This window comes from Rhineura floridana, chromosome 18 (assembly GCF_030035675.1).
Source record: "Rhineura floridana isolate rRhiFlo1 chromosome 18, rRhiFlo1.hap2, whole genome shotgun sequence".
In the NCBI taxonomy this organism is placed as follows: Eukaryota; Metazoa; Chordata; class Lepidosauria; order Squamata; family Rhineuridae; genus Rhineura; species Rhineura floridana.
The window spans coordinates 6,450,485-6,461,755 of record NC_084497.1 but is presented as its reverse complement, the minus strand read 5'-3'; the positions used below and the strand labels follow the sequence as shown (position 1 = coordinate 6,461,755).

General features: G+C 50.4%; 1 protein-coding gene across 4 annotated transcripts; it reads left to right on the top strand.

Moving 5' to 3' along the window:
* Positions 1 to 400: 400 nt before the first annotated feature.
* SLC39A3 (solute carrier family 39 member 3) lies at positions 401 to 10,614 on the top strand. 4 transcript variants are annotated; one of them, XM_061600687.1, is made up of 4 exons: positions 438 to 469; positions 2,339 to 2,400; positions 5,239 to 5,563; positions 6,442 to 10,614. In XM_061600687.1, the coding sequence occupies exons 3-4, from the start codon at positions 5,357 to 5,359 to the stop codon at positions 7,195 to 7,197; spliced, it is 963 nt and encodes a 320-aa protein (XP_061456671.1). In that variant the 5' UTR covers positions 438 to 469; positions 2,339 to 2,400; positions 5,239 to 5,356; the 3' UTR covers positions 7,198 to 10,614. The 4 variants fall into 4 exon arrangements, with proteins under 4 accessions (XP_061456672.1, XP_061456671.1, XP_061456674.1 ...); XM_061600688.1 differs by lacking the exon at positions 2,339 to 2,400 and having other exon boundaries at positions 401 to 469; XM_061600690.1 differs by lacking the exons at positions 438 to 469; positions 2,339 to 2,400 and adding an exon at positions 891 to 1,319.
* Positions 10,615 to 11,271: the final 657 nt, after the last annotated feature.

Sequence of the window (11,271 nt, the reverse complement as noted above, 5' to 3'; positions counted from 1 at the left end):
AAAGGGCATGAGACTACATGGTATATAAGCATAGCATAGTATATAATTAATTAGCTTAAGTAATTAATCACATTAATGGGCTGACTGGGTCCACTTCTCTCCACCTTCACCCTCGACACCGGAACCCTCCCCTTCGTGGCTACTGTTTTACACCGGTCTATATTACGAGTGGCACACCTATCCTCCACTGAGGGAGGCGGATGCCCTTACGAGCTGCACCACAAGGAAGCGAAAGGGTAAGGAGGGCGGGAAGAGGAGTTCCTCCTAGGTTCGTGGGCGGGGCCGGCGGCGGCAATAGTAGATAGACGAACGGTGTAGCCAATGAGAATCGCCGTAACGTCGTGGCAGCCAATAGGCGGCGGAGCGTGCTACGCTGGGGGCGGGGCGAAGCGGTTGCCAAGGTGGGGGGGTGAGCTAGGAAAGGAAGGGAAGTCGGAAAGAGGAGGCGGAGGAGGAGGTGGTGGTGGTGGTGAGTAGTGGTCGTCCTGCGTGTGGGGAGTGGGGGGGAATAGAAAGAAGGGGAAGGGGCCGAAGGGGGGGAAGCGGAGGAGGCAGCGTCCCCGACGGGGGAAGGAGGGAGAAATGGGGCGGGGCATGCCTCTTTCTCCTCCAACAGGACTAGCCACATGGATTAATAAATTAATAATTGCTTTTATGTCTTCTTTAAAAGTGCTGAAACAAATATCTTTAGGAGGAGCAGCACTGTGCTTTACTACTACTACTACTACTACTACTACTACTACTACTAATGAAATGCATGTATCAGTCTTCTTACTCTCTGCACGTTTTTCTGCTTTTTAAATCCTCATCACCAACACCACCAGCTTAGCCTGGTTTGGATGCCTTCTTGAGTTACATCCAGGCTAGGTTATTTCTGACGTGCTCTTTGTGGGGCTGCCCTGGAAGGCTGTTTGGAAATGGCAACTGGCACAGAATGCAGCAGCTAGCTGTTGTTATTCACTAATGCATTGTTATTGTTATTTGTTTACCTGCTTAGGGTGGTTTGGGCAGCTACGGCTTTCTCTAGCCTGAGGACAGAGACATGCTCACTGTTGCACTGGTCCCAGTACGTCTCCGCCTCTCTCTTCTGAAAACAAGGGGGCACAAGGCACTAGTGGAGCCCCGACCCTTTTTACTGTAAAACCGGTGGGAGCTGCTTGAGTGCATTCTTTTTTTTAAAAAAAAAATCGGCTTCAAAGACACTTTGCAACTGATTGGCAGATCAACCCATTCTCCTTTCTGGGTATAGCTAATGGAAAAGCTTTGATTTGGCGACCAGCGTGATTGCAGCTTGGAAGTGGACAGTGATTCTTGCCCAGGTTAGATTACTGCAATATGCTCTTTGTCGGGCTGCCCTTGAAGACTGTTTGGCAATGGCAACTGGCACCGAATGCGGCAGCTCACATGCTTGGCAGGATCTAGGTGCTCTAGCAGTGTTTTACGCCTATTCTGTATCAGTTACTTATTTGTTTCTGGACCCAATTCAAGGCGCTGGCTTAGGTCTTTAATGCTCTGAATGGTTTGGGACCGTGTTATCCGAAGGACCACTGCCTACGCCCATGTGAGCTTGCCAGGCGCTAAGATTAGTGTCTGAATCTCTGCAGTCTACCCCCCCCCCGGTGCAAGCTGTTAGGCTGGCAGTTACTAAGGATATAGCTTTCTCAGTGCAGGGGCCACACCTGTGGAACATCTCCCTCCTCCTGGGAGACACATCTGGCCTTGTCATACCACACATTTAAAGCACATTATTTTCCCCCAAAGAATCCTGAGAGCGGTAGTTTGTTAAGGGTATTGGGAACTGTACCTCTGTGAGAGGTAAACTAACAGTTCCCAGGATTCTTTTGGGGAAGTCATGTGCTTTAAATGTGTGGTATGTACGCAGCCCTGATACTTAGAAACCCCTCTGAAAGTGTATTTATTCAAGCCTCTAATTCGTTATATTCCATTGTACTTGGGGAAAATTTTAGCTGCTGTTGTTCGTGTGTTTGATCTGTATGCAGTTGTGTGTTTTTATTTTTTATTTTATTTATTTATTATGAGATTTGTTAGTCGCCCATCTGGCTGGTTGACCAGCCACTCTGGGCGACGTACACGTTTTCTTGTGTCTTAGAGTTTTGTAGGCCACGTCAGGAAGAGCGGTGTACTCTGAAAGCCTGGTTTAAAATCTTTTAAATAAACAAGCTATTAGTGGTGGCATTTAAATATTAGTAGTCTTAGTAGTTAGCAATCATTTATTTATTCATTGCTAGGATTTATTTATTTACAGGAAAACTGCAAGTAATAGCTGAAAACATAGTAACCATTTATGTATTTAAAGAATGGGCTTCTTTATTTACAGGAAAACCTCTCTCCTGTTTTTCTGTCTCCAAAACAAAGAGTTTCTCAAAGTTGCTAAACAAGGTAGATAAACAATCACAAAAATCCCCTCCTTACCATCATCAGCATGCACACGACCCTTTTATTCAGGGAGCCTCTTCTTGCAAGGAGAAGCAGAGGAGGGACGGAAGAGCTCAGGGCCACCTCGCAGGGAGGGCAGCCAGGGAGAGAGTACGGAAGGGCTGGGGTGAAAATGAGAGGATGGAGGAAGATAGGGGAAAGGTTAGATTCTCGTTCGAAAAAAGCGACGAGGGAATGGCAAATGGATGGTGCCCGCTGGTGGTGCTAGGAATAAATTGCCGTTATTCGTTTTTAATGATCAATAACAATGCTCCTTGGGACGGCTTACTATGAGCAGAGCGAAGGGGGTAGGAAGGATTGCTAAAATAATGAGGGAGGGAACAGCCTTCCCCAGCCTGGTGCCCACGGGGTGCGTTTCAGCCTATGAAAACGGGCTGGCTGGGGCAGATGGGAGTTGTAGTCCAACAGCGTCTGGAGACACCAGGCTGAGAGGGACTGACTACAGAAGTATTGATGATACCTTCAAGAACACTTCAGGATGGTGCAAAAGTTAAAATGCTGAGTGCTGATGGTGCAAGGAGTAAATAAAACTTTTTTTAAGAACAGGAATGGGGCAATATCTGTGTCCCTCTAGATGCTTCTGATCTACAACCCCCACTGGCCATGTTGGCTGCTGGGACTGGTCAGAGGTGGATCCCAACAACATCTGGGGGGCCACAAATGTTCTCCCATCCCAATCATGATTACAAGCGCTGCTCAGTAAGTCTTGTATGCTTTAATTTGGATCCCTGCATCGAGCAGCGGGTTGGACTAGATGGCCTTCTGGGACCCTTCCAACTCTACGATTCTATTATTAACCCAAATATTTGACAGTGCTTGAACTGGAGGTCCCGGAGAGGGAAACAACATGAAATGTGGGTAAAAGAAGAGGGAGAGAAACTGCGCTGGAATAAAAACCAACTCGGGCGGTTCCAGATAACAAAGGAGGGGGTTGGCACTCAGCGAGTGAAGGTGTGCCGTCTGGGGATGAAAGGATAATTAATAGCGCTTGCCTGAAAGTGCAGAAGAATTGCATTTGGAATTAGCGTAGAAATAGGACCTAATGCTAATGATTAAGCGTGCTCCTTAAGAGTCCTTAATCAGAGCCAGGGAGTCTGGCGGGCGGGGGGGGGGCGCCCTTTGGAAGGGCTCTGCAGGGTTGCCGTCTGCACGGGAGGGTGAATAAAAGCAAAAATGGTACCGGGAGTTCTTCCTAAAGCGAAGTAAGCTCGACAGCGAGTTGGTGGGGGTAAATGAATTTGAAAGGAGTGTATAGAATCGTAGAGTTGGAAGGGGCGTATAAGGCCGTTGAGTCCAACCCCCTGCTCAGTGCAGGAACCCAAATTAAAGTCTCTGATGTTAGTTGTACTCTTGAGTAGACCCAGTGGAGGTCTGTTTGTTTCACTGAGTCAGCTCTTGAGCATAAGTGTGTGGGCCCTAGTTTCCGGGCATCTCGGGATGTTTTGCAAGGGTGTGGGGGGAGGCTGTGCAAGATTAAAGTGTGTGGGGGGGATGGAACTTGGATGTGCAAGGGTAAAATGGTTAGATGAGGATGATATTTTATAGGATGAAAAGAGTTACGGAGGGAAATTCATCTGCAAGTTTCACACAATTAGACTTGGGCTCAAAAGGGATTAGGAGCGGCTTGCTCGCCCCAGAAATAATTGCCCCCTTCTTTAATTGGTCCTGTACCATTTTTTTTCTGGCTTTCCCAGTTTGCAGAAGCGTGTCACGCCTGCTCAGATAAGATTTTTTTAATTGCATTTTTAATTATAAAATACAGGACTAGGATGTTTATTTGTGGGATTTATCATCCCACCCTTCTTCCCAGAAGGAGCCCAAGGTGGCAAACAAGTGATAAACTTAAGAACGATGATACCAGACTATGTCAAAATGTGAAACCGGGATTCTAAGACAACTCCATAATGTTGGACGGGATCTTTTAAACTCTTTTGGCTGGGTAGGCATAGTGGTCTGTTGCATTACTTGGCCTTTTTAAAAAGCATTCCTCCCTGTGAGTATTAAACAGATATATCTGTACATACACATCTGTGTGTAGATAGATAAAACTAGCCACTGAGATGGGATGCTGGGATTGATCCTTGAGACAACTCTCTATTTACATTCTGTATGCACACGCATGCGTAACTTTAAAGTTGACAATGAGGACACTGAACTTGTCAAGGATTATCAATACCTTTTTTATTAACCAAAATGGAGACAATAGGAAATCAGAAGAAGGCTAGGACTGGGGAGGGCTGCTATGAGAGAACTAGAAAAGGTCCTCAAATGCAAAGATGTATCACTGAACACTAAAGTCAGGATCATTCAGACCATGGTATTCCCGATCTCTATGTAAGGATGTGGAAGTTGGACAGTGAAAAGGCAGATAAGAGAAAAATCCACTCATTTGAAATGTGGCGTTGGAGGAGAGCTTTGCACATACCATGGACTGTGAAAAAGACAAATAATAGGGTGTCATGACAAATTAAACCAGAACTGTCACTAGAAGCTAAAATGATGAAACTGAGGTTATCATACTTTGGACACATCAATAGAAGACCTGATTCACTAGAAAAGACAATAATGCTGGGAAAAACAGAAGGGAGTAGAAAAAGAGGAAGGCCAAAGAAGAGATGGATTGATTCCATGAAGGAAGCCACAGACCTGAACTTACCAGATCTGAACAGGGTGGTTCACAACAGATGCAGTTGGAGGTCACTGATTCATAGGGTTGACATAAGTCGTAATCGAAGGCACATAACAACAACATACCATTTTAATTCCATTTTTTGCCACCAGAACTCCATGGGTTTGACGCTTGGACACCACCCCTGTCGTTTGGAGCCCCTGGACCCCTCCTAACAAATGCCCTTGCCTAAAGGGCGAAGGCCACCCTTTCTCCCGCCGCAGAGCCGCCATGAAGCTGCTGGTGGCCAAGCTGCTGTGCCTAGTGGGCGTCTTCGGGCTGATGCTGGGCGGCACCCTCCTGCCTGTCAGGTTCATCGACACCGACTACGAGAAGGCCGAGCGCTCCAAGAGGATCATCAGCCTTTGCAACTCCTTTGCCGGGGGGGTCTTCCTGGCCACCTGCTTTAACGCCCTCCTTCCCGCCGTGCGAGAGAAGGTAGGCCGGGGGGCAGGCAAGTCTGCCGGCGGCGAGCCCTGCCAAGGCTTTATCCTGTAAGGACATGCTGGCAGTTTCCTTTGGGAGCGCATGAAGGGGACCTCGGCATGCATTAACGCAGTCGAACATCTGCACGCCACGGGTGGGCGGAGCCAGAGGCAACAGTGGGTGGAGCAACGAATGTAAATTTTATCTTTGTGGAGGCTCGTTTCCTCACACTCTCTGTTACCGTCACGCTTCTTTTATGTTCCATCTGGTCTAGCAAGAGACATGATTGGAATTCACGGTCGCATCCGAGGCGGGCAAAAATACTCCAGGAAGAGTGTGAAGTGGGGCCAGTGACGGGGTGGCCTAGGGGGAGGTGTGTGGCCTGAAGAGAGAGTCCTGAGGGCCAGTTGGAGAGGCCTGGAGAGCCACGTTAGGCCTCTCCACACCTGGCATTTCCTAACCCCCATCTATTTTGATGTGGAATGGAGCCTCCTTAGTTAGAGGCAGTCTACCTTTGAAATCTAGTTGTCGTGGCAGGCAAACGGAGGGAAGGAACTGCTGCCTTTGTGCCCACTTTCTAAGATTCCCCAGAGGTACCCCTGGACCCAGGATGCCTTTGGTCTGATCCAGCAAGGCTGATCAGAGAGAAGGGAGAAAGAGGAGGACTGAGGTGATATGCGGGTTTAGGGAGCTGCTGTTTAGGGTACAGAATCCCCACAGGCCTACTTCTGGCTTCAGAGTTTCCAAACAACCTGGTCGGTGTCTGCAAAGGCCATGAGGGCCAGGACCTTGAGACTGTGGCAAAGGCAGACTCTATAGGCTTGTCTCTATTTGGAGCCTTGTCCTCCTTTCTCTTCTTCACACACTCTCTCTTCTCCCGGCTTTTTCAGCTCGCAGAAGTTCTGAAACTGGGCAACGTGGAAACCGACTACCCCTTGGCGGAGACGATTATGCTGATGGGATTTTTCATGACGGTCTTTGTGGAGCAACTGGTCCTGACCTTCCGGAAGGAGAAGCCTCCCTTCATTGACCTGGAGACCTTCAATGCCGGCTCAGATGCTGGCAGTGACTCTGAGTACGAGAGCCCCTTCATCGAGTCGCCGTCCTGGGGGCGCAACCACCACCACCACCACGGGGAGCACGCCCACACCAGCCACAGCCAGTGCGGCCTGAACGTCCACGAGCTCTCGCGCTCCACCCCGCTGCGCCTCTTCAGCCTGGTCTTCGCCTTGTCTGCGCACTCCATCTTCGAGGGCCTGGCCCTGGGCCTGCAGGAAGAGGGCCACAAAGTCATGAGCCTCTTCCTGGGCGTGGCCATCCACGAGACGCTGGTGGCCGTGGCCCTGGGCATCACCATGGCCAAGACCGGGCTGACGCTGAAAGAGGCTGCCAAGCTGGCCGTGGCCGTTAGCCTGATGATCCCGCTGGGCATCGCCATCGGCATGGGCATCGAGAGTCGGCACAGCGTGGCCAGCGCCGTGGCCTCTGTCCTCCTGCAAGGGATTGCCAGCGGCACCTTCCTCTTCGTCACCTTCTTTGAGATCCTGGCCAAGGAGCTGGAAGACAAGAGCAACCATCTCCTCAAGGTCCTCTTCCTGGTCTTGGGCTACACCGTTCTGGCGGGCCTCGTCTTCTTCAAGTGGTGAAGCGCCGGGGCGCCTCCCTTTCCTTGAGGCTCAAGGAGAAAACTGGACACTTCCCCCCCCTTACACACCCCTCTCTCTCTCTTGGCATCAGGGAGGCACGAGCAGCTCAGCCGCCTTTGGGCTCGGCGTTCATTTCATCCCGTTGTCCCAGGCCGTGGGGAAAACAGAGAAGAGCAAAAGGATCAATACACTTTGGGGCTGGTGGGGGCGGCCAGTCTCCTCCCAGGAAGTCAGAGGTGCCCGTTGCTCTGCGATAAAAGACAAGCGTCCTTTTTAAGTTTTGTACCTGACCCGTTTGATCTGTTCCCTGTTTTGTTTTGATTTGGGTGGTTTTTTTTCCTGGCAGAGCTCTTGTTTACTGACAGCTAATCCGTCCTGGTCTTCACGGTCACTGCCGTTTAAGGAAACCTAAAAAGGAAGGCTTTCTATCTAGTTCCCCCCCACACTTACGTTCCTTGTGACTGCAGTAAAAGGCGTGTAGTAGCTGGGAGGCCTTGTAACCCCGTCCTTTTGGGGAGACTTGGCTGTACAAAGTTGCCGTCCAGAGCGCCTGCTTTTTATAGTCACTGCTGGAAGTACGTCTGCAGTTTTCCTGCTGCTAATATTGTGAACACAAAACACTGCTAGTATGTGAAAAATTGTTGGCCTTTTTTAAAATGTTTATTTCCATGGGGGCCCATTCCCAGGAGGACTCTTGCAGACCCACTTGGCTCTTCTCAAAGAGGGAGTCTGAATTCGCTGGTCGTGGCCTCGTCCAGCAAAGCCTTGCCTACTTGATTGCTTCAGGCTATGTGTTGATTTGCCCAGAAGCCAGAATTCACAGTATTCTTCCAAAATGATTTTTTTTTTTTTTGCTTTGAGATTTGCCTCGCCACGGTTGATACCAGGATCGCCCGCAGAGAAGCTGCCTGCTAAAACTACCTTGGAACACAGTTCTGCTTTCTTAATCTGACGTGTCCAACATGCCGAACTTCCTTCTCCGTGAGTGAGAGAGAGATGCAAGCCTTTTAACACCTGAGCATCTCTCGGTCAAGATAACCCACTTCAGGAGCGCCTGGGTTGCGATGTCCTCTTTAATCTGTCACGACTGTTAGAGAACAGCCCAGGGTGCGTGTGTGGTGTTCCGGGATGAGCCCTTTGCGAGCACAGGAGTTATGACAGGCTTCTCCACAAGCACCTCTCTGTCGGCAGAGACCCTTTTAACCAGCAGAGAACTCACATGTTCACTGAAGAGGAAGGAGAGTTGTGGATCCGTGTCCAGCCCACAGTGAGGAAAGCAGGCTCTGATCAGGCCAACCGTACCAACTTCAGTTCTAAACATTCGAAGGCTTTTTCCTGGTAGGGAGTGGTTCCTTTTTCTTTATTTTTTCTTAATCTGCCCATTGTCTTTCTTACTCTTCTTCTTTTCCCGCCCCACTCCTCAGAGGAGGAGTCAGCGGATCGAGCCAGTTTCGCTCTCCGCTGCTTTGAGGGGGTAACTCGGAGTGGTCTGAAGCCGTAGGGACGGCGAGGCACAGTTATCAGCAACAGAAGCTTGGGCTGTCTTCCAGAAGCGCCTCCCAGGTCACCTCGAGTCCGTTCCTTTCTCTCAGCAAACATTTCTGCGGGAGCAGAGTTACTATGGGTTTGGAGATGGGGACTCTCTTTCTGGTGCGCAAATTTGGGGGACGGTTCTCAGCCCCTTGCCTGAAAACAGGGAGAGGGGCGGCAGAGCAGCTTGCCTTCTGCGCTAGCAAGAGCCCTTTTTTGTTGTGTCCCCCCCCCCGCCGTGTCCCTTTTCCCCTGGCTTTTAACGGGATAGGGAGACACTCCGGTACGGAGGCAGCTGTCCCTTGGCACCTTCTCCAGCCGGCCTGGAGAGGAAGTGTCAGAGGTGACCCGGGAGATCGCTCTCCCTGTGACGGCGTAGCAAAAGACAGGCTCTGCTGGTCTGGCAGCCCCACCCCGCTGCGCCCCAGAGTTTTAACAAAACCAGGCCCCCACGAAAGAGTGATAGAAGAAAGAATTGGGGGGGTCCCTTCTCCTCTGGTCCCCTCCAGGTCCCTCCCTCACTGCTGGCTCCTTTTCCAGCTTCTCTGGCTCTCTTTCCCTGTGATATCTTTCGGGAAGGAGGCAGCACTCAGCTTCTCCCCAAAGCTCAGCGCTCCAGGCTCCTTGACTGCAGCCCGACCGTCTCCAGCTTCACCAAAGGCCTCCCCTCCCTTCCTGCTCCGGATCTCTATTCTTTCTGGGAGGCTCTCCTGCCGTTGCTTCCCAGCTGGCTGGTCCCTGGATCTGAGAAGAGGCAGGCCGCGCACACGCGATACATTTGGGAGCACGTCACTTCCCCCACGCTTGGGGATGCCAGCTTACCCACACACACAGCCACCGTTCCCAGCTCCTTCGAACAAACTACGGTTCCCGAGATTCTCTTAAGGGGGTGAAACATGCTTTCAGCGTACAGTGCGCCTGCAGCTTCGGGGCTTGATCTGGAAAATGCGGGAGGCGGGGATAATGGAAGCAAGAGCGCACCAGAGAAACCCAGGCAAGCAGAGGTGGGCTTCCAGAGGAAAGGGAGCGTGTTCATTCGATTGCAGCACGTTCGTTGCGTCCACTGAAACGTTCCCTTGGCACCTTCTCGAGGGACGCCTCCTTCGCTTCGTTCTGCCGCTCACCCCCCCTCCGGTTTGGAACCAGCGCACAAAACACACGCTTGTGAATCGTAGGGTTCGTCCTAGCCCGTTAGTCCCAGGGATGGATGGAAGCGATTGTGTAATAGGTGGAACTGGAAATATCATCTGTCTCTTTCTCGAGGAGCCTACAGCCCAGCACACTGGCTTTCCTTGCCCCATTCTCTCCCCTCCGTCGACGGAGCCTTTCTTGTCAACTGCCCTGATGGAGTTTGCCTTTGCAGTCTCTCTCTGAACATCTCTCTGAACATTGCCCTTCTAGAGGCTGGCATCTCAAGGTCTGCTCTGCTCACTCCGGCCAGAGAAGCAAGTGCTTTCCGTGCATCTTGCAAAGGGGCCTCTCCCACCAACGGACCCGGTTTGCAAGCCGCCATCTTTGCTGGGATCCAGATTTGTTCCTTGGCGTTCCCTGCGGGGAAAGAGGAACCTGGGAGAAGCCTCTTTTTTGGCAGTAACGTCAGGGAAACGCTATCTGCGCAGAGAGCTTGTGGCCTGTCTCAGAGCCTGACGTGTTGGCTCTGGGTTTTTAAAAATCAAACACGTCTCCTTTCCCACAGACTTTGATTTACCATGGAGAGAATTGTGCGCAAGTGTTTCATTACATTTCTGCTCTTGGGGGTAAGGATTTTATTTTGTTCTGTTCTTCCCTGAAATCCGTCTGACCTAAGTGTCATCCGCGCTGTGCTAAAAAAAAATGTACCAGCCTTTTAGTAGGCCAGTATTTGAATAAAACTGCCTCTTCATTTTTTTTTCTTTTTGCGTCTGCGTTTGTTTAACATAGGGGAACAAGTGTTTCAACTATTGGTGAGTTGGCAGAAATACTAAAACTCAGGGCTCAAAAACCCTACTCAAAGGATTTTGAGACAGGCACTGCCACTGTTTGCAAGAGCAGGAATCGGCAATACAATTAACCCTCTGAGCTTTGCGATGCTAATAAAATGTTGGGGCTGCGTTTGTTTAGGACTCGGTTGAAAGCAGGGTTCTCTCTGCCCCTGCAAGTGTCACAGTCAGTGCAGCATCGCTCGGGAGACGCTGGCCTTGGCATCAAATGCTGCGCTTGAGCTTTTTTCAGGGCAGTGCCACAAACTCTGCTATAAAAGATGTTTATTTAGGAAGTGCCATTTTAAAGAAGTGTCCGAGCCATTTTTGTGATCTTTGGGCCACACTGTTGACCATTTCTCCCCACCCCCCCAAAAAAACCCTCTTTCTGTGTGTGTAAGTAAGTCTGGCAACGGAGGCCAGCCATTCATGCATCTGTCAGAGCAGGTTTCAGTCTGGAAAAGATTTTGCTGTGGTAGATCTGTTGGCTTTTAAGGTACCCAAGCGCCTCTTTCATGTACTTGGAACAACAACCCACCACCCTATAGGCAGGGGGTTCGGAGCATCTGTGGGGACCCTCCAGATG

What these genes read in the sequence shown, in the direction of transcription:
- SLC39A3 (XM_061600688.1), top strand. Translation starts at nt 5,357, where the DNA reads ATGAAGCTGCTGGTGGCCAAGCTGCTGTGCCTAGTGGGCGTCTTCGGG. An exon ending in TTCCCGCCGTGCGAGAGAAG is followed by an intron (nt 5,564 to 6,441) that starts GTAGGCCGGGGG and finishes CGGCTTTTTCAG; the next exon opens with CTCGCAGAAGTTCTGAAACT.